We start from the raw sequence: 26,448 nt of genomic DNA, 5'->3' as shown, positions 1-26,448 counted from the left end.
GAATCAAATTAAAATTTAAAATATTTTTTACGATCATTTAAATTCTAATTATTTATTTTTAGACAGTAATTTAGGAAAATTAATTGTGTTGCATATTTGAAGTAATATCTATATCGCATAAAAATTGCATTAAGAACATTTGAAAAATTGAAAATTTAATTTCGCTTCCTGCATAGAGTAACATTTGATTTCAGTAGTTATAGGTGAAAAGATGGCGCCCGAATGAAGGACGCTTAATTAAGTGTAGTCAAAATATCGTTAAATTTGTGTTGTTAGTAATATTACATATTTCTTAGGAAATGAGTAATCTTTCACCATTTGGAGGTGGTAAAAACCCACCATGGGTTCGTAATGCAGGTAAAGTAGTTTTATTACTAATATATGTCTTATTGTCGATCCGTGTGCAAGTCAACAATGTTGCCAAATTTCTGTTACAACTTATACAAGTCAATAAATATATAAAATATTTCTTACTAATATTTTGTGCAATATCAAATTATTAAAAACTAATTCATAATACATATTTTTAAGTTATAAACATGGAATGCTTTGAAAGAAACAAAATGTTTAGTGTTACGTCTTTAATTTGCAATAGTTATTTTTAAAACAAATGAATTTTCTCTTTTATTTGTAAATATATTTTACTTATATTCATATGAATGTCATACCTGGAGCAATCGTTCTTTAAATATAAATAATGTATTTGTGCACTGTAAATATTTTTATAATTATTGTTTAATTTGTATCTTGAAGAAGAAAATTTATTATATGTAACTATGTATTTGTGTATATGAAATTTATTATATGTACTTATGTATAAAAATGTAAGATGTTCGTAGGATATACTACAAATAAACAAACTAATTTATCAATATAAATTGTGCAACACATTTATAATATGATTGATATATCATAAATAATTAAGTGTAATAATATTTAAATATTTAAATTTGGGGAATTTTATTTCCATCTATACATAGGGCAGGGAATTCAAAACATTCAACAACAAATGTTAGGTCAAGCAATGGGTAGTATAGGTGGACAACCTATGGTTCAATATCAACAACAAACTCAACAAGTTTACCAACAAAGTTTAGGACTACAACAGGTTAGTATGAATAATAACTTACTTTAGGATATATGTATAAATAATATAATAAGAATATGTAATGCCTTATTACTAATTACATGTTAAATTTTTATTATATCTCATGGTTATCTTTATTAATCTATGTCTATTATAATTTTTATTGATATACATTAACATGTATCTTCTAAAATAGCCCAATATAACAATGGCTTCAATGGCAACACTTGGATCTAATTTGCCATCGGGTATAGCTGGTCAATTATATCCACAAGTAGCTACTGTTTCTTATCCACCACCGAGAGCATTAAATACAAATGCATTTCAACCTTCTGTCGCTGGTGTTCCCCAGCAAGTACAACAAAATGTACCTTCATCATCTACCAAGCAAAGAGTTTTTACTGGCACAGTTACACAAGTATATGACAACTTTGGTTTTGTGGATGAAGATGTATTCTTTCAAACAAAGTAATGATAGTATACAAGACTGTGTTTATTATATTTGTAAGTTAAAATTTATAATACATGACATTAAACTCTTACAGTGCATGTGTTAAAGGATCTAATCCTGTTGTGGGTGATCGAGTATTGGTAGAAGCATCATATAATTCATCCATGCCATTTAAATGGAGTGCCACTAGAATACAAGTACTTCCTATGGGAAATAATAATAATAACACTAATACACAACAAAATAATCAAGCCACTCGTCAACAACAACAGTCACAACCTCAACAGAATCGAACCTCAGGAACATATAATGCTGTACCTCCACCTGCTGAGAATGCTAATAATAGGTAATTAATACTAAGTTAGATTACATACATCTTAATAATAATAGATCATGGTTACATACAAAATTTAGGTATGTCATGCGAACACTTTTTGTAACAAAATATGTAGTATAATAGTTTTGTTGAAGAGACATATAATTGTTGGTAGATTTACAACTAGTGCAACAAGTGCTAATACAGCTAGTAACAGAAACAAAGTTGGAAGAGTAAGAGAAAGGTCTCCACGCGAACGGAAAAACGAGGAAGAAGAAATTGAGAGAAAAAGACGTCGTGAAGAAAGAATCAGAGAACGTGAAAAAAAAGAGGAACGTAGTCCGTCAAGAACTAGGAGAAGTAAATCTCCAAGACCAAGACGACGTACCAGAGTTGTGCCACGATACATGGTACAGATACCGAAAATAGCATTGGACTTGTAAGTATATTTTTTACGTGATAGTACTAAAAATCATATTGTTATGTACCACATTTTTGTAATATACTTGAAACAATAAGACTTAATTACTTATTATTTTAGACCTGAAGCAGATGTGCTTGAGATAAGAAGACGTTATCAAAATATGTATATTCCTAGCGATTTTTTTTCTACTAATTTCCGATGGGTTGATGCTTTTCCGCCACATATGCCATTTGCCCTTAATAAACCATGCTCTTTTCATGTCATGCACAAGGATGTTGATCCTTATGTCGAAAATTCAGCAGTACTAGAACCTTCAGATGCTGATTATCTTTTCTCTGCAAAGGTTTGTTATATTACAGTTGTAAGAATTATTGGTAAAATTACTTTTGAGATGAATACTTTTTATTAAGTTATACATATTATTTTGTAGGTTATGTTGATATCTATGCCTGCCATGGAAGAAATTTATAAACGGTGTTGTGGTGTGTCCGAGGATAGAGATCCAGATCGCGATTATGTACATCCTACGCGTTTAATAAATTTCTTAGTAGGCTTACGGGGTAAAAACGAAACAATGGCTATTGGTGGACCATGGAGTCCTTCTTTGGATGGTCCTAATCCTGAAAAGGACCCATCGGTATTGATTAGAACAGCAGTAAGGACCTGTAAAGCGCTCACGGGGATAGATCTATCCAGTTGCACTCAGTGGTACGATTCTCCAAATATTGATACTCTTTTCTACCTTTATTGCTATCTTAAATAGAATTTAAAGCACTACATCGAAAGAGCAACGTGATGCTATCTAGTATTTCTGCCCATTATTGTTCCATTATTCGCCGATACATTGTCAAGTTACTTCAGAAAAGATTATCACAAAAATTAAAAACTCTCATCGGTTGAAAATTTTGGACTCGTCGGCTCCGTCCAGCATTCCATGTTGTATAAATGTATAATACGCATATTCTTTGGATATAACGGCATATAATTTAATTATGTTAAAGACGTGAGATAGAATGTTATAGTGTTAAGAAAGATCCGGCAGGTGTACCATCCGTGAAAGAAAGTAACTTCTAATGCGAGTTCTGAATTGATAACTAAGGTTGTAGCTCAATCTCTACAGAGGAGGTATGTATTTGTTCTATACACGACCGACCGATGGAGATTGCTGCACTGGATCCTGTATCGAGCACCCAGATGATATTCAAGCAGTCGTGGCAGACAAGATCATCACTATTGTTCTATGATCATTGTGACTCATTCAGTTGTGCTTTATCAAATGGTCTACAATGTGCGCTGTGTGTGGCTTTGTATGCAGTGCGTGGGCTTTACGAACAAGCGAACGAACACTTAGCATATAAGGCAAAGCTAAGCGGCATTAACCTGAGTTGACGTTTGGGTATTGTTTTTCCTTGCGGCACAGGTACCGTTTCCTGGAACTCTACTACAGACGTGCAGAAACTACCCACAAGTCGGGGCGAGTGGTGCCCTCTCGCGTTGAAACCGTCATACTATTTCTCCCAGATGTTTGGAGCTGTGTACCCACTAAATTGGAATGGGATGGTCTGCAACTCAGCTATAAGAAACAACTGGAGCGAAAATTGCTGCGTGCTGCCTCTAGTCCCGACGATTTGGATGCTGCCAATGAGACTGATGAGGCTGCCGTCGCTGATCAAAAGGCACTGCCAACATCATCCCATATTACTTTTACCTTTTTATTACATTATATAATCGTGCAACTGTTTTCCCCATTACTAAACTGGATTTTCAATATAGGCTGTACTTGCTCATTGATCCTATCGTCAAGTGTCTGTTCGTTTCTTGAGCATTTAACTTTTTAATGTTAATTTAGACCACCTAAATGGCTTTTTTTTTATTGAATGCTGTCATACTATATAAGTAGTTAATTGCTGTATCAATATTTCAACTTTTATTATTTCAATCCATAAATATATATCAGTTTTATAAAATGACTCAGTAACATATGAATAATGTTGTGACATTGGTAAAATTTTAAATCGAATAATTTATTATTTATAGATATACGCACATCATTCTTATATCACATTTTTAGTAGTATTAAGAGAACGGTTTATTATCTATGTAAAATAATGTAATGTGCTTAATATAAAATTGACCTAATAGCTAATTGCTATAGAATCTTAAGATATCTTGATTATCAAAAGATTGTAAAGCAAAGAAAGTTAACATAACAAAAAAGATCAATGAGTAATGTATTGCAAGTATTCCCTTAGCCACTGGCAGTCACATTGCATTAACAAGAGAAGCAAGCAAGCCTAGCTCGGAGAAGAGCACAGCTGAGCCATTCCCTTTCCTGAAACCTTCACCATCATTGATAAATCATTCAAAAATTTCATTTGATAATCGTTATATACAACATTATTGATATTATCCATAACCTATCAACCACACAGACACCAGAGCCAGGACACTATGAGAATCTAGCAGTTACTTGAGTCATACTTGAAGGTCATCGTGAATGGAGAACCGTGTATATCATTAAATTGTGAGAGAGTGATGAAAGAATGAAGAGGGAGTGGTTTCGTTTCGTTATATAGGGGCTGCTTCTGTTTTGTAGTTTTCTATTCCGTTCTTTATTTCTATAACATAATGCACGAATTCTTTTTTTCAGGATGATCCAGTACCAGAGAAGAAGGATCCTACTCATTACTCTGAATTGGATCCAAAATCTATGAATGTTAGTTTCGATGTAATTGATTATAAATAGTTTTATCGTTTAGTATGAATTTATACTCTATTGGTTTTATGCAGGTGAATGAACTAAGGCAAGAATTAGCAGCCCGTAATTTAAATTGCAAAGGTTTGAAATCGCAATTACTTGCAAGACTTATGAAAACAATAACGTCAGAACAAGCGAAAGAAGAGGGACGGCAAGATGATATAGACGAAAACGAAAAAGATATCTCACCTCCACCGAAAGAAGAAGAGGATAAAAAATTTAAGGATATTAAGGATGTAAGATTCTTTATACATATATGTGTAATTTTGTTTTACCTACAAAACATTACAGTAAAATATAAATAATTAACTTTATGTAACATTAATATGCAGCACGATGAAGATAAGAGAAAACTTTGTGAACGTGAACGTGCTGCTCTTGAAAAACGATATACTTTACCCGAATCATCTCATATTATTGTCCATCCATCCAGAATGGCCAAAAGTGGGAAATTTGACTGTACTGTCATGTCTTTGAGCGTTCTTTTAGATTATAGACCAGAAGATACAAAGGTAATTATTTCTTTTTTGTTATACACAAAATATAAATCGCATACCTAGTGTCATATAAATAAACAAATATAAAAATTTATACTTTATCACCATTTTTTTTTTATTCAGGAACATTCTTTTGAGGTTTCACTTTTCGCAGAACTTTTTAACGAGATGTTAATGCGCGATTTTGGTTTCCGAATTTATCGAGCATTATGTAATTTGCCTGAAAAACCAAAAGAAAAAGACGAAGATAAGAAGAAGGACAAAAAAGATGATAAAAGAGACGAGAAAAAAGATGATAAGAGAAAAGATGATGATAAGAGATGTAATAGGAAAGATGAAAGAAAGGATGACAAACGAAGAGAAGGAAGCAAAGATAAAAAAGATGAAAAAGATGTAAAAAGTAAAACAGATGACAGGGATCGGGAAAAAGAAAAAAATGATGACGACGATGATGATGAGGAAGATGAGTCTGATGTAATTATTTTTAAATATATTAAATATGTGTATGTATCTTATGTTTTCTATAAAAATTTATATAACGATTATATTTTATAGGATGATGATTCGATTAAGGATGGTAGAAGAGATAGGGAAAAAGATGGAAGGAAAAGGAAGATAAAATTGTATACACACGATCCTTATCTCTTACTATCTTTCGTTTATTTCGATCAAACTCATTGTGGTTATATATTTGACAAAGATATAGAAGAACTTATTTATACTTTAGGACTGAATTTATCAAGAGCTCAAGTTCGTAAGTTAGTACAAAAGGTTGTAACAAGGGATTCTTTGCATTATCGTAAATTAACAGACAGGTCGAGGGAAGATGACATAAAGGAGGAAAAGAAAGATGAGAAGGAAACTGATAAAACAGATTCTACTAAGGTAGACAGCGATGAAGAAATATTACGTTCATTAGCACTTGGTATATTTTAAATGTTATTTTAAGTTTTATCATATCCTAATAATTGATACATAACGTATTAATATTTTATTATTTTTGTACTTCAGGAAATAAAAAATTATTACCTGTGTTCGTTGGAAGTGGACCACCATCAAAAAGAGCACGTAGGGAAGATGCGCTTACGGAACAGTCTGAAGAATCAATTGTATCAGAAGGTTTTGTTATGTATAAAGGTTCTTTGTTAGATGTAGAAAAACTCGTTAGCCAGTTACAAAGATCAGAAAAAGCTCGGTTGGATACGGAAGAACGTTTAATGGAACTACAGCATGAGTTGTGCGTAGTAAATGAAAAATCAACAAAACAGGCAAACAACATCAAAGCCCTTTCTGAAGATTTAAAAATATACAAAGACAAATTAAGAAATACGGATGAAAAGCTTAGAAAAGTATCGGTGAGTGTATCACTTTTTAATTTGTTTTCTTCCTTTCTTTCTTTCTTTTTTTTTTTTTTTTTCTTCTAATGTAATATTTCAAAAATATACTTATATGATGTTTTTTCTGTGCAGTCTGAATGTCATACATACCTTACAGCAGTAAAAAATATGTATCATATAGCAGCAAAAATGATGCAGTCTGATACGAAAAAGGTGGAAATCGTAGAAATTCAGGATGAAAAATTTGGCGAGGTTAATGGATCGGAGGTTGAAACTAAATTTAAAACGGACACAAGATGGGGTGATAACAAAATTCCAATAAAAAAGGAATTCGCAGAAACGGATAAAGACAAGAAATGCGACAATAAAGTCTCAATTAAAAAAGAAATAATAGATTCTGACAAAGAAAAGAAATAAAACAAGATTATGTTCTTTATTTATCATAAAAGATGTGAACGCACTTTTGTCAAATTCTAATGTATTAGTAACAAGGAAATTAAAAATGTGTTTAGTGATAAACAGCACAGGAGGTGAATGGGGCAAATTTACCCATATGAAAGTAAAACTGACTTTGAAGACTCTGTTTTATAACTTTTTTCACTCAGTGACAATATGTAGTTAACCTGTTTCTGTGGATATTACTTTAGAAGTAAGGAAGATTACGCGTTCAAGTAATATAAAAATGAGTGATATGAAATAATACAAATATTAGAACGAATGATTAAACTGCAATTTTTCATATAAATTTGTTGAATTTTATGCAAACAGATAAAATTCTTAGCATTTGAAATACTAATGTAACTTTGATTTGCCATAAAGTGCCAGGTATTGATAGACAGCTCTATATTGTGATTTCAGAATAAGTTTACATTGAAAATTATAATTGTATAATAATTAATATACCTCTAAATTTTTACCATATTTCTGGGTAAATCTACATAATTGTCGACCAATTTCTTAAAACTTAGTAGTCCTTTTTCTCTTTATTTTGTTTCGTGATAAACTGTGATTTATTCAGAAAAGATTTATTATAATGCAATTTTTTTTTGGTAAATTATGTTTAATATAATTGTTAGCGTTGTTGCTTTCATGTATGGATTATAGATCCTATAATCTTTATGTGACTGTATGTGGATAATTTAATGATATTTATATAGATGAATATCATTTTGTTTGACAATAGCAATGTATTTGTATTATGTTATAAGTGTATTTATTGCTTTGTACACAGGAGATAGTATGATAAAATAAAACTTTTATGCAATATGTATAACACCAACTGTAAGGTACATACTAATGATTAATTTATGGGATATCGTTAGCATTATTTTTCTCAATTTGCTTATGGAGTGAAATTTTGTCTTTTCTATACTGTAATTACTGTAAATACTTTCACAAAGACGGTACCTAAGAGTAATTTGAACACCAAAGTATCTGTAGAAAATGTAGTATCCAGTGGTCATACCATTATACATATATATAAACTAAAATAATTTATTTAAAAAAGCAGTTGTAAAAAAATTGCATTACAATTTTTTTTATATATATCTACGGCTTTTATTAATATTATTTATTTTAACATAAATTTTAGCAAAATTTTCATGTTAATTATGACCTAATATGGTAGAAAGATGAGTGCTCATGATGTCCCCCATTTTGAACACACATTGCTCATTATATGAATATGACCTGAATGCATAAAATATAGGACACAATAATTTTCGAACACCGGTTGTCTTGTGTTCTATTAACAAATAGCCAAGGACACTATTTTGTATAAAATAATCTACTGTAAAGACATTCTCTTTTATAGTTTATTATTACAAAATTACATCCATGTCAAGAAATCATTAATGTGTTAAAGGTAAATTTATAGGTATGGAGCGGTAAACAAGGTGTATATGAAGTTATAAACATTGTAAAATTCCTTGGCAAGTGATACTTTGAAATATAACGAAATACACGAACAAAATAAATTTTAAACACTCTATACGCTTTTTGTTTATACCTTTGCATATTTATTACTAAAAGATTTAGAACAATAATCATTTTATGCTACGTTTTATGAACATTTTTTGATATTATATGTCCTAGGTACATTTTGAAATTTAATTATATTTAATTTCGTAATATTATTATATTCTCGTAATATGGGTAAAATTTTATACACTTCTAGATAATAACGAATTCTTTTCAAAACAGATAGGACATAAAAAACTAAGAATGCATTCAAATATAATTTTATTTATTTATTATCCTATCATATTTAGGGCCACAGAGAAAATATATTTATACATAAGTATAATATACAAATTAGAATAAGGTTTATCTACTACAGGCAAATTATCAGTATTTCTATTTAATTACAAGTGAAAGCTTTTTTATTTATATATGTATATTAGTTTGCAAATATTAAATAAGACAGATACTACTTACACTTTATTAAAGATCTTACAAGGTTGATTTGTGCCTGCCATATGTTTAATACTAAACATTCAGAGATGCTTATGATTAAATTTTACATTTCTAAGTATAATACTACCCCAATCGAGGAACAGCAGTACTTATAGTGACTTATTATTTTGTTATATTTAAATCATTGTTTAAAGAAATTTATGTTTACTTGATAATCTAGTCATATAATAAGCTATAATCTAGTCATATTTAGTTTATTAAATACAAAGGAATTTCACATCATAGCAAAATCTTTCTATCAATTTTATAAACTTTAATATTCTTGAAAAGCAATAATTACAATTGATTAAAAAGAAGGAAATTAAAATTGATTTAACATTGCAAATGAATTGCAAGAAGATAGCTTGTGTTTATACACAAATTTGCAAGCCATTCATAATTTGTTAATTAACTAATATTTTTATTTTGTAATGATTTCAAAATATTACAAATTGTTAAATTTCTGTTGAATTCAATGCACAAAGATACATCTTGCTAAAAAGTTGTTTCTTTCCTAAAAATATTTTGTAAAATATGAGGGAATGTAAAAATGTATTGTAGATAGGTCTGTTGCAAATACGTATAACACATTTCCATATTAAATGGGTGTTATCATTTTAAGTCCTTAATAATTTATTTCCTTCTTAAATACACCACATCTTAGGAGTGTTTTCAATTGGAAGATATATAGGTTAATATAGAAAAAGCATATGTACATTGAAGTAATATTAAGTTAAAAAAAAATTATACTGTATGTTTATGTTAATTTATGAAATAAAATTATACGGAAGTTAATGAAGTTCCAGCAAAAATGGGTAGAGATATGTAAACACAAATTTCTCAGATTTTACATAAATCTATTTGTACTATCACATAGAATATTAAATAATAGAGAGAGAACTGAAAATTTGATAAATGATTGATAATATAAAACAGAATACAAAATACCGAAATTTTTTCATTAAATAATAATATTACAGATATTAAAGATGAGAAAGACAGTTAGTGATAAAAAAAATACAAAGTTTGTACTTTCCCTTAACAAAACTTTTACTTTAGAGATCAGCAAATAACTTCATCTTAAATTTAGAAAAATGATTTTTAATAAAGTTATCTTTATTATTAGATCAAGTATACTCAATAAAAGGTTTTGTTCAATCATTCCAAGAGAAACATATTAATAATTAAATTAATCAAAACATCCGTAATTATTTTAGAAGTAACATTATTTTGTAGTAGTCAGTCTGTAGCTTTAAAAATATTCTGTCTACTGCAATATGTTTATATATATATATATATATTGATATTTTCCTGTCTTTCATTATGAAGGTGACATATATTAAATTCAGTATTGTTTGCATATAAAAAATTGTTTTATGCCCTTAATTTCTTTTTATTATTATAGCATTTTACAAATTAAAGAACAAATAAAAAAATGTACAATATATATACGAGATATTTAGCATCTCCTGATGTCAAATAATTTTGAAAATAAATTTTTTGTTTTTAATGAAACAATATGATATGCATATCATCGTATGATTAATTTATTATGAACCAAACTCTATAAAATTGTTACATGCTTACCAATCATTTATAGCGATACTTATTGTCTTATTTATTATATTTATATTAGTTACATTGTCATTTCATAACTTTCTTTTTTCTTCTTAACTAATCACATGAAAAAATGATTTTATAATCACTTTACATTTTTGTTCGATGAATCAGGAGACTCTAAATATTAGATCTAAATTAAATTGTAAATTAAAAAAATGTAATAGCACCAAATATAATCTTACAAATCAGCTATGGAATAAATTATAAGTAACATAAGTCGTAAAAAAAAATCTACAAAATTATCCTGATTTTGATAATGCTAGTTTACTGTTGACATCAGGGTCGATTAAAGGCTATTATTTGACATCAAATATTTGTACATCAAATAAAAAATAATGTAAAAAGATTAAGTTTTTTCGTTAAAAATTTTGCAATCAAGATCAATGTTTGTTATATTTAAAATCAAAGCTTTTATGCCTATATAAGACATAAATTGTTACAATGATTAATCCTTTATCTTGTGTTTCTACTCTAAGTACAATAGTTGTAAAAGAATATAATGTACACTTTAAAAATATTACACTACAATATTACACTGTAATGTAATTAACATATGCTGTAATGGCAATAGTATTGCACTATAGTATACACTGTATGTAATATACATGCAGTATAACCACATATGTAATAAATTACTGTACAATGCTATAGCATACACCATATGTAGTATACATATAGTGTAATTACGATAATTTCACAAGACATAGATAATATGTTTTGTATGTATTTGCTGCATTTAAGTGTACTTTAAGTATTCATTTTTAAGATATCAAAATGAAAAATAAAAGCTGCAGAATTCACATATTTCTTTAACGATTAAAGCTTTCATAGACAACTATTGTCAATTATCATGAACATAAATAAATACGTAATATAACTTTTGCATCCAATAAAAATGTGACTAATGCTCACATGAGATCTCATAAGAGTGTACGCAACAAGATAAACGGATACTTTTTACAATATCACAAACATTACTCAAAGTATTCTCTAAATGAAAGTTAAAGCTATACATCGATATAATGAATGTATACCTTTAAACCTAGTCAGATAGAAAGTAATTAATAATTTACAATGTGTACAACTCAATGATCTTGTTGAAATGTCGTAGAATACATGGTGATAGTTTCTATATGCGATGTGAGAAAATCAAATGAAACGTGAACTTTAAATGATAGGAACTTATGAATTGCCCTTAACTCTCAACATATAATTTGTACATTGTTTTTGCAGTTTACGCGTAACGAACGCTAACAATTTTCTGGTTATTCTGAAACTACGATAAAAAATTTTGCAAAATGATAACGAAGTATCTTTTTCAATGCTGAAACTAAAAAAGAAAATGCACCTAGATTACATATAGTTATCACATAGTAGCAACATGCCTGCTACGAATCGGCGGCAATAATTTCATTTAGCTATAAATAAAATTATCAAGCTATCTGAGCAGATCTTCGCGATCACGCGAATATGAACTAAAATTCCTGTTTAAAATCAAGTAGTTACGTATTGTGCGGTCGGCCTGTTGTAGTTAAGGTCCTCGCTGACCGTGGTATTAGAGTCGATGTCGCAGGTTTTCTAGCCGTCGGAATAGACGATTTCACGGCATTCTCTTCCCTTTTTACGTCATGTTGTTCTTTGTCGTTCGATTCGGTGGACTTGGTGTCTTTCGGTTTGATAGTTTTCTTGTTCGAAGGGCTTTCTGCCGGCAATTTATCCGTATGCCCATTTTGACGATGCGAAGTTTCCTCTTGACGACATTTTATTGTACGTGGTATACGATCGGTTGACTTACGTGGGCTTCTGTTACCGTTAAGCTCTCCGAGCAATGGAGGACGCTGTCGATCCCCAGAATCACTCCATCTGCAAGTAAAACGATCAATCTCAGCGACATTTACATATTTTCATATTAATTTGTCAGGTTGATGCAGAAAATTCTTATGACCATATATGCAATTGTAATATTTTACGTGCACGAGTGCATATACGTTTGTATACGTGTGTATATACGTATATGTATAAGGCATACGTATAAGGCATACGCTCGTTGCGGCTACCAGTGTTTCTCTTGCAAGTAACAGATTTGTGAGAAAAATATAAAACGACAAAATTCGTTATTCTTTTTATATATAATAGCAAATTAATACATAATTATTATTCATAGTACTATATATCGCTACAGCATTAACAGAAATGTATAAGAATTTTTGCAGCAACTTGATCCTTTTAGCTCATGATACAATTGCTAACGAATTTTATACTTTTTTTTTTCTTTTTTTACAAAAGGTAAACTTTTGAAAACCATATTTATTTGTATCTTCGATAATTTTTATTCGACGAATAGATCGAATGTTAAACGCGTTGAAAGAGAATGATTCGAAATTATATGTGAAGATGAAACTCACCCCACACAGCTATCAAACGCAGCATGAAACATTATTAATTGTAAATCTATTATAATCTCAAAAGAGTATTTTAAGAAAATGAATAATGAATAATTTTCAACTGATCATATATATTTATCTATTTGTATTACATGCTAGGAGAGTTAGTATGCCATGAAAGTTAGAACAGTATTACACAGATACTCTGAAAGCAAATTACATATTTTATACGATGTACCATTAAAGTTGTATTTCGAACTGTTGAAACATTAAAATTTGTTAGTTAAAGTACTTCGAACTTTGCGTTCAGACAGGGCTTGCAATCGAATCAAATTATCGGTACGTGTCTCTTTTAATTATTAATATAAGTAAAAATTTACAGATCAACGTTATTTCGATTTAAAGAAGTATCCAAGAGACTATTGTCTTCCTATTCTTAAACGGCGAAACGCACGAACATTATACATTCCACGCGCAAACTTATGCATATTATTTTTGTTTCTTGTTTTATAAAAAAGAAGTATATACTTTTTGCTGATATCTGTTACTAAAGATTCACAAGTAAATGTAACAATATTTCTGAATATTAATTTCTATTTACTCGTTCAACATGCACTGATATATTCATTAAAGAAAATTATTCTAACATAGGTAACCGATTAAATTATCGATATCGGCAGAAGAATATACGCGTACCACTTACAATCGAATGCTACGATAGAATCGTTCGCCATAAAATTAAAACCGAACTTTAAAACACCAATTTTACAATGAACCTTTCAGCTTCGACGAATCTTTTCGAAATACATCATCGATAATAGCAAGAAGATTCGGTCACAAACCCTGACGCAAGACAAAATGTTACCAAACGCAGTCGAACGTTGTTTTATATTAGTTTACGTTTGTAGTAGGCATGGAAAATACATAATAGAATAGAATTAGCACGAAACGAAAGTAAAAGCAAAAGATTATTATCACACTTGTGCATGCAAAAGGAACGAGAGAAGTGTTAGAATTGAATGATCAAACAAGTGATCCTAATGTAAAAAAGATGCACGAATATAAGGGCGTTTAATGCAGAGAGTAGCAAATATCCCAATATTAAGTCACATAAACTGACCGACTCTACCTTCCCGATCCTGAAGCTGTCTCACATGGAATCATCGGAGAAGGGTAATGACCAGGGCAGCAAAAACAACATGTTATTTATCACAAACTTCGTGACGTCACATGTGAAAATTATTTATGATATTTGCATACGCTGTAAACTTATCTACGTACATATGTATATCTAATTTCTCACTGTAAATAATGTTTAAACGTATAAATGTATTTTTTGATACAAATGTACTTTTGGTACAAATAGGATTAGTTATTATCTTTATATATATAAATAATCAAAATGAGAAGCTTAAAAACGAATCTTCTGAAAAATGAAGTCTCGTACAAAAGTATTTCGTTTCGCGTTTTAGACGTATTTTTCTACCTGCGATCGCTATGTTCCTAGTTGTACCATAATCGTTGTTGCGTTTCATACGAACATGATTTCTTTCATTTATCGTATTACGCGCGTTGCCGTGTCTCGTGTGAAAGAGGATGTATATAATGTAGGAATCTTTTCATCCAAAATATCTAATGACTCTGCTTTCTTTCTAACAACATTCCGTACGATACAATCTGTATACATATACAGTTTGTACTTTTGTCGAAAAAGGTTGAGGAAAGACTTTGAGAACTTTGGATACAGTACTCGTGGAAACGAGCAAAAAGATCTTGGCAAACATAGGTCGAAGAAGCATTTGTTTCGCAGTTACGAGACTTTTTTGTCGGTGAGACATTACCTCTGCGACATATGTTCAATACGCTCTCCGATCATTTCGACACACGCTTTTCGACACGTTTTCTCATAGAAGCACAAGCGCGTCGATCCTCCGCGTTTGTCTTATCTCTTGGCAGGATTTTTCGATTCGCCGTATTGATTCGTTCAACGAAGCAACTGGTTTACCCTATACGCTCTATTTCTATGCAGCAAACAAGTACTTTTACACGCAACTGCGAAGGTAAATGATTTTTGAACCCACGTTTATTACGATTTTTTAATGGGCGTGGAAATAAGTTCTTTCCGACAGGCTTCACGCTGGTTATACAGAAATTTTATACACAAAAAAAACAAACAAAAAAAAAAAACAGAGAAGAATAAAAATCTTTACAGCTAATAATAACACCGAGAATATCTTTTTGCTTAGTTTGACGAGCACTACGCGTCGTCAAAGTTCTTCCGCGACCCTTTTTACACACCCTGTATATGTCTGTGTTCATTAAAACATTGTTTCGATGCTAATACATGTACCCAGCTACTTGTAATTAATTCTCGTTAATGGACGGTTTTACTACTTTAGTCTTCCATCTAACACGACTGATTTGGAACAAATTTATAGACATATTTATGCGATTAACAAGAGATAACGTACTATTATCTTAAATCTCCTAATTGATGTATTCTGAAGGGGGGGGGGGGAAAGACATGGGAAAAATCCGTAGGAACTTAAAACTTAGGTACCACGATGTTATCTTTCGGCGAGAAATACCGATTACGACTATTATAATTGCGTTTTACATTTTATTTCATTTAACTTTCTCTCAGTCGTTCTTCTATCGGTACACTTTTCATTGAGATGGTTCAATTTGGAAAATTAAGTTTCCCAAGGTTTTTCCGGCAAGTCACTTTTAGCGATGAAATGAAGATGAAGAGAAAAAAAAGACTCTCACCTAACTAGAGGTCCCATAACATCTTCCTGTGGGAGTGTTTGCAGGAGTGATGATCCTGCTGACACTGGACGTGTCTGTTTCGACAATTAGACACATAATAAATAAGTAAATAAATAAATAATATATCGGCAAACGACATAACAAATAGTAATGTAACGGTATCGTGTGAAAAATAAATATCAATAATTGTCGCGAAAACTATAATTATAGTAATAGTAATAACATCAGCAATGTCGAATCCGCCGTGTCCAGGGAGATAGGTAATAATAAAATAATAATATTAGAAACACGTAATATCGTGTATATATGTGTGTGGTTTAAACTGTTTGGACACACTCAATTATTCATTTTACGGATACATGGATTTGACACGGATGGGTGTAGTAAATTGAAAATGAAAAGTTGTACGTGTGAGCACGTTAATCCTTTCATTCTCACGGTAACCATATGGCTGTATATATAGAATTAAAAAATAAAATTACTCGTCGCTTATTTTTAAGCTACAAATTTACCAGGTATAAATTTTATCATTTTTGATCTAATATGCATTAGATTCCATTGAAATACATATTTCCTCATCATCGTGTAACAACAATCAGAAAATACATAAAAATCTTCCTTTCTAAACAATTGCCACTCGATTATTTGTCACGTTGCTTATTATAATACAGGCGAAAGATACAATTAATTTGAGAATGAAAGGATCAAACGCATGTAGTATGAATAACGAATTAAGTATTACACGGATTATGTTAGATGAGTGATGTCATAAGGTCGAAACGATATTTCTATTATTGAGTTGGTAACTAAATGATTGTGGACTTTGTCATTAGGTGGTATTGACAAAATCTGCGATCACTTAGTTGCCAAACCCAATATATTGGTATTTCAATCGTTTTTTATTATAATATGTGAGACATCTTAGGTATGTACAGTATATCATCTGGAATAATTATAAACATATCTTAATCATAATTTTGATGAAAATTCTGTAATTTTCGAGAAACGGGAGAAACGATTCTCGAAAGACACTGACAACGTTACACGAATAAAATATAAAATTTGAACGTACGTTGCATAGAAAATTCGACATTTCCACGTTTCAATTTAATCATTTCTAACCCGACATCGATATAAATAAAATAATGAAACGCGTAATCAGAATCTGATAGTAGTTGGCTGATTCGAGTTTTATAAAACAGATAGCGCGTTTTTCGATGGACGATGCTAGCAATGACAAGTGAAGTGTGTGCAACTTAAAAACAATTATGCCGAACTTTTATTTACAAAAACCAAACAATTCATAACTAACGTGAACTATATAAATATACGTAAGATATCAACATCGTAAAACGTTCAGCGAAAAGTGCACAATAAAGATTGTTGTGTCAATGGTTGGTTTACTATCCTCGAAAAGAAACCGTATTTCAACGTTCCTATGTGTGCTTTTGACACATAAAGCATAAGCTAATACTTGTTCTGTGATCATCGAAATACTTCGACCAAATATCTCTAGAACAAAAATGAACATCGGTGAGATGCAGATTGCTAGACGGTTAACGTCTTCGCTCTAAATCTTCGTGTTAAAGATGTAATACTATGGGGAACAGCGAATTTTAGACGTACCTTCTCTGTTTGCGTCGCAGCATTGCACGTATTCGGGGAAGAAAGATTTTTGTGATTACTGGTTAAGGCGCATGTTTGACCATCGCCATTAGGCCCTTGAAGTTTCGATATTTGGAACTAAAAAATTCAAAGTTTCGTTAAATTTTTATACAAACTTACGGATCTTTTTGGCGAAGAATTGCAAGTCGAATTACGAAGCTTTATTACAAAGTTCCTACAAGTTTGTACAGACATAGACGTTTCGATACAAAGATATTACTCTTTTACAAAGAATCTTTCTATAAATTAGAAAATCCGATTTATATTATTTTTCTTTTTTTTTTCTTTTTCTTTTGGACTTTTTACCTGTAGTACTTGTATCGTTCGATCTCTATCCTCTACTTGGCCTTGCAGAAAGACAACCTGCCTACGTAAATCGGCCAATTCATCCGCGATACTGCTACCACCACTACCCGGAGAGGTACTCACATCCGCGGTACCAACTTCGTTCAGGTTGTAGAAGAGACCATTCTGAAATTCGTCAAATTTGCATACATTACGTCACTGTATAACGACGACAACGTGAAACTGCTAGTCGCTGAAGATTCTAGTCTAGCGTTGCGAAGTTTTCGAGCCAAAGATACAGAGTGGAAATTATTTTTCCATGCAACTTGTTTCCTTGATTGTCTTCAGCCTGATTGAGACAACTTGATTGTCTCCAGCTGCCTTTCAGACTATTATTTTTCTTTCCTTTTTGGAAATACACCGAATGTGAGTTACTGCGATCAGACGTTCTATTTTTCCTACTTTCGAATTTTAAAACGTCAATGCCGAAGAAGCTAGCAACGAAATTCAGAGGATTCTTTAGGAGTATCGTTGCACATTTTCTGCGGTTTCTAGCAGTTGCTCTCTGTATCTTTGAAGCCTTCGAACGAGATATTGAGAGAGAAAGTCGGACCACGCCGTACACGCGTGTCTTTGTTTCTGAATGTCGGTTCATGGCATTAATTTGTTCCATACGAGGCGTGTTAAAGTGGAGGAATTCTTACTCGCGCGTGTATACCTTAGAAAACGAATTAATCAATTTTCCCAGCTAACTGGAATATCGATTCTGATTGACGCGCTATTGCTCTCAATATCCCGAATATCAATATTTTTCGTAAATGCATATTTTCCATATTCGATATTAAATTTTCAAATTCGCGTTGCTAAAAAAGAGATTTCCAATAAACGTAAACAGATATTTATTGAAAATAAAACTAACCTTCATAGCATTATCGAATGGGTTGAGAGTTTCTGCCTGTAAACATAACGCAAAGCATTGTACGGCTATTTAGCATCTTACAATTGGGAAAAAATTATAACAACGATAAATACAACAATGAAAGATACGATCGCGATAAGTAAAATTAGATATATATAAAAAAAGAAAAGAAAAATAAAGAAAGATTATAACAATAGTAGAAACGAATAACGCGATAAGAGAAACTTAATAGCAAAAGTAACATTTAAAATAATATGTGCAATAAAGAAAACAACGTACCCTCGTCAAACCGTTCTCTTCTGACTTGAAGGTAAAATCATGGTTGATGAGAATAATGAAAAACATAAAAAAATGCGTGTTAATACAAAAGCACATCGATATACGTATGTGTGTACGACTTAAAAATGCAAAAAAAGAAAGCGTTTTATCGTCGATCGCTTGAATTCAATATGCTTATTCAATATACCTCCTGAAGTACCCGTTTTAATTTCAGGAGCATTGTTTTTATCGAACCAATGTCTTGAAACATGTGTTGATAGGTATCGCGATCAACTCGCAAACTCCCTTCATCTCCGGAGTCGAGATTCGGTGATTGGATCTGAAACGAGATATTACACAGGTTTATTATACGTACAGTGGCTACGAAAAGCTATTTGTCTATTATTTATTATCCATTTATTTACTTATTTTTCGTCTATACACAGTATGTGTTCGTAGGGTGTGTTTGTATAATATAAAAAAAATATAAAAAATATTTATACACCACTGGATTTAATATCGCGATTATATTCCAATCGATTCGATCCAATTGCAATAAATTTTGTGCCATTTAGTTCGAGTAGAACGACAAATTGAATTTTATGTAAAATATAATAAGCGTCTACTCGAGACATTAAGAATAATATAAAATTTGAATATTACTCGTGTAATCTTCGTTATTTATTTTATCATTTAATCGCGAATAAATAAAATGTACGCTTCTATCAGCCGTGACAAATGTTTTGATATATTTGACAAACAATTAATTCGATTCGAAAATATAACAGTCCATAACGGATGAATAATCTTTCGAACACCGTGGTGTCCAAATATTTAACAAGAGTCGGTCGAACATCTTTTGAACGACAATTATAACGTGGTAAAAAAAATAAAGAAACAGCGAAAGATAATAAAAAGACAGATCGTGCGAAGAGCGACTTACGTTCCTCGATATTCTCAAAGGACTGGAGAATTGACGATTACGTGTACTATCTATGGAACGTGGTGAATCGGTCACGGATTTATTTCGCCAAACCTTTGTCGTCTTGTCACAGTCGTTCCTGGAACAAACACGCGTACAAGAACGTTATAATTTCGTAAGCAAGGCATTTCACAGATTTTCTTACACGGTACGATGTTCGATCGAAATCGACCATACTTTTAACTTATACTTTTAACGAACGATCCAAAGCATCCGTCGTTTCGAACGAATATCTCCGAAAAGAGATAATTATCCTCGAAGAATCCCTCCTCTTAAATCGAACATTTTCTCGTACGTTATTTTTCAAATACGCGAATCTTTGGCCATTAAAAAAAACTTTTCTTATCGTTCGCTATCGATCTTATTTATTTTCTATATTCTTTCTCACGAACATAACTCTCGCTTACGAGTTATTTCCAAGGACAAACGAACTCCTTCGCTTTGCGAATGGTCGTATCGATTTGTCGAGAACCGACCGGTTCGTAAAGACGTCCGTATGTATCAAACTACGTTCAATTTCAATCAAAAAGGTTGATCGTATTTATTGCTAGTCGACCACGAAAACCTCCGTACGAACGAACAATCGACCAACGTTCTGAGAAACGAAGCTACCTTCCAATTTGGCTCGCAGCACGTGGTTTCACCAAAGAGGCGGCAATGTTAATAGAATTGCTCGTAGTTCTTCGTTGCCTTGGCACCGGCGATCCTACGGTCGGCGTCGAAGACTCGGACGACAAGCCAGAATCGCGACCATCCTCGCCCTTTCGACTCGACGCGAGTCCATTCTCGTCCTCAACGTTCGCACTTGCACTCGCGACTCGAGGCCTTCCGGTTAAAACCGTTCGTTTCTTCGCACCTTTCGATGATTCCGACGTCGACGATGCCATTGCACTCGATTATCAACTTCGAGCCACCGTTAGAATCCTCGTTTCCCATCGATCTCGGTTTTCTAATTATTTTTTATTATTTTCTCGAGACGGCACCTTGGGACGGATCGGCGAACGCTTCATAGGCTTTAGAAATCTAGCGGACTTTAATTTAAACGGAATTTAATCGAGGCAAATTACAAGTCGTTCTTCCTTCGTACGAGATTTCTACGACTTTGTAATTTTACGTCAAACCGGACGATCGCTTGGCTCGTAATTTGCGGAATTCGCTTCGATCTTACTCGTCCAACTTGTTATTCTCTACGATGTAGTTAAAATCAAACGGCGACGAGTATACGCGTGGAAAATAACTTGTGCTATAAATTTGACGGAAAAAGTAAAGCGAACCGAGGAAGAATCACGTTTTTATTCGACCAAAAAAAAAATTTACGATTCGTCGTTGAAAGAGTGAAGGTATCGTTATTAAAAATTTAAAAATTGCCAGAGAATGATAAAGTAAAGTACGCGAAACAACCCGGCGAATAGACTATATACGTGGTAAGGTACACAATCGGGGAAAATAACTCAATTTATAAAAAGCGATACGTTGTACGGGGCATAAACGATATACCAAAGAGAATAATCGAACGATCTGAAACTGATTTTTATAAAATACGTAATCGGTTTATTGGAAGTATAAAGGAAACATATCACTAAATGTCATTTATATCACTTTTCACTAAAATATAGAGTTTTTATAGTAAATGGTAATTTGTTTTGGATTGACGCGTATACAGTTAACAACACTGGTAATTCGTGACCCACACGATATCCGAGTTAGGATATTTCAAAGACGTGAATATCAGTCGGTCGTTTGTTTCCCATTGGTCCGATACAGAGCTTCTTAAACTAGGTGGGTGACACTAACAGAATTGCGGAGAAAATATACGAAAATATTTGCAACTACCACGCCACCAGTGAAACGAAGAAGACCATCCGTCGTTAAAGGATCGTGAAAAATTCACTGAGTTGTTAATCGCCGTAGGGATAAACGGTGTTTTATTTAAGCCGATGAGCTTTTTAAAGAATCGTTTAAACGAGAATTTGCAGCAACTTCTAAAATCTTCTTAAACGCGTTTCTAACATCTTATGCTATATGTTTATCGCGAAAGAAAAAGAAAGACAAAGTCCCTGACGTCATTCTTTTGACATCATTCGTTGTTCTTTCTCGAGTTTACCATATAAGAATTTTGATGTCGCCTTCATTGGATGTTTCAAGGTCTTCTTAAGATGAAATATATAAAAACACAGTATGTATCCCTCGATGGTGTACAACATTTGGTTGAAACGTTTTCTTTCGTATTTTTCCAGATAATTGAGCATTTTACAAGGAAGATCGAAGAAAAATTCGGAAGGAAAACTTAACATCTATTAATTCTCTCTGTCGGTATCTCAAACTATAATACAAGTAAAGTTGTTAAAATTAACGAATCTATACGTAACGATACGCTTGACCGAATAACTGTAGCCTACTGCCATTTAAGAATTCATTGAACTGACCTTTTACAGGTAACCTTTGGCTGTGTTTTGAATTTTTGTAGGTAAAATTGCGTGACTACGATGTATAACGTGGACTAAGCTGTTAATTATACCAACAGCGGTGTGTGTTGCCACGTGTCATATTGCGGTGTAATAAGAAATTTCTTTAGGTCGCCAAATCTATGTAGTTAAATCGTAGCGGAGTTTTCCTCGCGAATAGCATTTCCCTCGTAACTGCCTAACAGATTTTAATCGTGTTCTATTGCTTTTTACGAGATGCTGGATTCAAGATTTTCCTTGACATTTGTTCTCGGAGCTTGCAGTCTTATTTACATACTTTTAGACGCAAGACTCGTGTCATTAGAAACTATCGAAAAAGTTAATTATCTTCGATGCACAGAACGATAAGACGAAACAGAACTATCGTTCGTTTATTACGCGAAATACCAAGCTATCTGCGAACGTATCGATCGATATACAAATGTACAGGATTGCGGGAAAGAAAATTAATTAAAAATCTCATCCGAAGAGATTCGATTTTACTCTCGCGTCTATAAATTTTTCGTACAATTTTCTACCGCGAAATTAATTAAAACTGATACCATCGGCAAACTGTCATTGTCTTCGCCTCGATAAAGCTCATCTATAATTTTCTTTTATAAAATTCACGAACGATATTCCTCGCTTTCGTTCTCTTTCATACTCTTTTCCACGTCATATCGGACGTCGAATAGCAACATGAAAACATCTATTTCCTTTGAAACAGCCATTCGATTAGTCCATATAGAGGTCATTGATTTTCAAACTACTACTATTACTACATCACTGTACATGATGCATCGCGAAGCAGTAACTTTTAGAACGTCGAAACACGGTATCCGTAATACGCAGAAATTTCGTGGGTCAAAATTATTCTTCGAATGCCTTCGAACGAAGATATCGAACTGCCACGTACTCGACGAACGCGGCCGCCGTCGATAAAGCTAAATGAACTTTCTTAATTGAGCATAGTTACTCGTTCATTGAGATTTTTCGAGAGGTCTGCGCACTTAACTGCTCCATAGATCGCAACGAACGAGAAAGCGAGTGTCTTTCGAAAGAATTCTATGCAACGGAGCGCATTTGCAACGGCAGAACCTATTTCCTTGCGAATTCGCGCTTTAATTAAAACACGGTTATTATCTCGTCGTCGGACCCACGCGAGAATCTTCTCATTTCCGTGCGTCGTGAATAATTTTACAAATACGAAGTTACCGTAATTTCAACGATTCGTCGTTGCCTTCGGAGTTTCATTTCTCCTCGAAAGTGTCATCGTAGAGAAATAATGTTTATTTATTACAGAGATACGAATTAATCGATGGAGGATACAGGTTGTAAGAGCGTTATAAACGTTGGGGAAAAACCTTCCACCGCCAGAGCATCCTCTGACCTGTCCTTGGTTACTACTTGCTACGTAAACGTAACTGACGTTGTTAACGCTAATTTTAAATGCTTCTTCTTGTTACTTTAGTCGCAGGCTAAACGACTTTCTATCCTCCGCGATAATGTTAAGCGATTAGTGTCGATAACCGGATAAGTTTGAATCAACGAATTTAACAAACACACCGTTATTGGCTGATTTCAACGATATTCCATGGACTATGTTTTAGCAAAGGAAAATCTTGTTTGATTTACACCTGCCGGAGATAATCGTATTTTTCGTATTATAAAATCTGTTTCAATTATTATTATAATTATATATTAATTTATTAATAAGGTTCAAACGTATAGAAGCGTCAAGCACTAGAAACAAGTTCACTTAAGTTGTATTAATCGTGTTGATTTTAATTAACGTTCGTCTTAATTATTAACGTATAAATATATCAATGTTTCTTGATAAGCAACGATCTACAGCCATTTGAGTATCTGTCTCGTATATTAATTGATGCAAACATCAATTTCCTTTAATCTGTCTCGTTTGACGCATAAGCACCAATATACGATAACGAGTGAAAACAAATCGTAATATACGAACAATTTACAAGAAAAAGTAAACCGCGCTGTCTCACCCACGATGTTAGTTCCCGCGAATAATATAAAACATAATATAATAAATCGACGAATATAATAAATCTACCATTTAACGATCCTCCTTAATTAACTCGCAATCTTATCCCTTTGTTAAAGATCCCCGATACGATAATAGCGTACCGATTACTTCAAAGCTGAAAGGATATAAACGAACGAAGAATAACAAACCGTGGTATCGTACGTACAACATACCTTCGGCAGTTCTGGATCGCCTGACTGAAAAACAGACTTATAGAAAAAAATACAGAAAACTGTGGCTCCTTATTCCGCGAACGATTCGCGTTTACGTATTACATGTTATTAAAACGTTATCTCGTTTAGCCTCGTCGCAAACGCGATTGCGCGTTTACCCTATAACCACGTAACAAATTAAAAAAAAAAGAAGAAGAGGAACAGAAAGAAAACCGAGCGATCAACACCATTCTATCGAGCTACGTAAACGATCTCCGTTTTATCTACTTTTTATCCGTTGGACAAAAGCCGGTCGAGCCAGCGAATGTGGAACACAGATCGAAATAAGAAGGGTGAATGGGAGGTGGTGGGCAACAGGAAGGGGCGGTAGATCCATCACAAGTTATCGGTGTCACGAAGAAGGCTGTCGTCGGACGAACACGAAACATGGGCCCGCGTCACGAACACACAGTCCGGTCACAGATTTAAATAATTCATTAAATCGCCACTGTCGTTTGCGCAATGCGGTGTCCTCGGCGTGCGTTCCCGGTGCACACTCGATACCGTCGTCATTTGGCGGGAGATCGGCGGAGAACCGTGTGCGTATGTGTGGAGAACAGCACGTGACGGTAGGAAAATTCGTCGCTGTAGACAGGTACACCGATGATGATCGCCGAGTGGACCGGCGCTCGGCGATCTCTGGAATGAGCTTCGCTAGCCGGCACATCGTCGGCGGACTCTTTTCCATGTCGCGAGCTGCGCATACGCACTACGGAGTACGGAGTTTCGTTCGATATCATGGGATATTGCGCTAAACCGGTGGCGAGGGTGGGAGTGGCGGGCAAACGAAAAGAGCGAAAACCACCGGGCAAAGTGGAAGAAATTAGTTGTCAAATCTGTGGCGTAGAGGCGTCTCGGAGACGAGAACAGTGGGTGGGTCTGGCTCGATTGCGTCTAAGTCTACGTACGATGACTCGCGAATGTATTCAAACGCTTGGAGGAGCTTCGCGTCAAGTATTTTCTTTAGCTGCTGGAGAGGATACTAGACTGACTATCCCGTCGTGTTAATTCGAGTAGGCTTATCTGGTCGAAAGGTGATTCTCAGAGGAATGAATTTTAGTATTGAACAATCAGCCGTTGATTTCACGTACCGAAACAGACTGAGATATAGATCGTTATATCTTCAGTTCTTTTTAAATTCTTTTTTATTTAATATATATATATATTAATATATTAAATAAGAAAGCTACATTTGCATTGAAATTGAAAATATATATATACTGTGCTTTCGTTTAGATCAAGTCATTACTGTTAGGTAGCACAATTATGTATATATATAGCTATATATATATGTCTTTTCGTTCGATATATACCTATACCTAACAGTAATAACTCGATTAAGCTCAGCAGGGCTGTGCTATGATTACATCGATAAAGTAATATATCTGAAAATGTACATACGAGACGTTTAGTGCAAATAGATATCTCGTAGATGGAGATTGCAAAAGTATTTAAACGGTCAATCGTGGAGTCATTTTTCATGGTCATCGTAATATATGTTTAAGATAACTATTCATACGGTATTATCTTTATTTT

The 26,448-nt window shown here is 32.9% G+C and overlaps 2 protein-coding genes across 13 annotated transcripts in view; one reads left to right on the top strand and one right to left on the bottom strand.

Annotated features, from left to right (window-relative positions):
• Window positions 1-170: 170 nt before the first annotated feature.
• On the top strand, window positions 171-8,858 carry LOC126916425 (cell division cycle and apoptosis regulator protein 1-like). Its single transcript, XM_050722232.1, has 15 exons — window positions 171-357; window positions 981-1,108; window positions 1,284-1,555; window positions 1,633-1,884; window positions 2,030-2,293; window positions 2,396-2,621; window positions 2,709-2,986; window positions 3,699-3,954; window positions 4,929-4,994; window positions 5,069-5,272; window positions 5,369-5,548; window positions 5,657-6,007; window positions 6,089-6,458; window positions 6,545-6,888; window positions 7,003-8,858. Exons 1-15 carry the CDS (start codon window positions 300-302, stop codon window positions 7,285-7,287), a joined length of 3,534 nt encoding a protein of 1,177 aa, XP_050578189.1. The 5' UTR covers window positions 171-299; the 3' UTR covers window positions 7,288-8,858.
• Window positions 8,859-9,721: 863 nt separating this feature from the next.
• The window catches only part of LOC126916429 (putative mediator of RNA polymerase II transcription subunit 26), a 68,566-nt gene continuing 51,839 nt past the window's right edge, over window positions 9,722-26,448 (bottom strand). For 3 of the 12 annotated variants that reach the window (XM_050722242.1, XM_050722241.1, XM_050722243.1), the window contains 8 exons: window positions 20,168-20,285; window positions 19,433-19,564; window positions 19,246-19,269; window positions 18,967-19,002; window positions 18,069-18,233; window positions 17,724-17,840; window positions 16,098-16,171; window positions 9,722-12,807 (listed from right to left, as the gene is read on the bottom strand). In XM_050722242.1, the coding sequence (XP_050578199.1) occupies window positions 12,447-12,807; window positions 16,098-16,171; window positions 17,724-17,840; window positions 18,069-18,233; window positions 18,967-19,002; window positions 19,246-19,269; window positions 19,433-19,564; window positions 20,168-20,285 (1,027 nt within the window). In that variant the 3' untranslated portion in view covers window positions 9,722-12,446. Of the gene's footprint in view, window positions 12,808-13,349; window positions 13,359-13,439; window positions 14,474-16,097; window positions 16,172-16,981; window positions 17,610-17,723; window positions 17,841-18,068; window positions 18,234-18,966; window positions 19,003-19,245; window positions 19,270-19,432; window positions 19,565-20,167; window positions 20,286-26,448 lie in introns of those variants that run through there. The other 9 variants (XM_050722249.1, XM_050722247.1, XM_050722250.1 and 6 more) reach the window with 9 other exon arrangements.

The sequence above is a fragment of the Bombus affinis genome, chromosome 5 (genome assembly GCF_024516045.1).
Source record: "Bombus affinis isolate iyBomAffi1 chromosome 5, iyBomAffi1.2, whole genome shotgun sequence".
In the NCBI taxonomy this organism is placed as follows: Eukaryota; Metazoa; Arthropoda; class Insecta; order Hymenoptera; family Apidae; genus Bombus; species Bombus affinis.
Note: the sequence above shows the minus strand (reverse complement) of the source record. Positions and strands in the feature narration are given on the sequence as shown.

Coding starts and splice junctions, on each gene's coding strand:
- LOC126916425 (XM_050722232.1), top strand. CDS start 300: ATGAGTAATCTTTCACCATTTGGAGGTGGTAAAAACCCACCATGGGTT. Junction 6,008..6,088: donor ATGAGGAAGATGAGTCTGAT/GTAATTATTTTT, acceptor TATATTTTATAG/GATGATGATTCGATTAAGGA. Junction 6,459..6,544: donor ATTACGTTCATTAGCACTTG/GTATATTTTAAA, acceptor TTTGTACTTCAG/GAAATAAAAAATTATTACCT.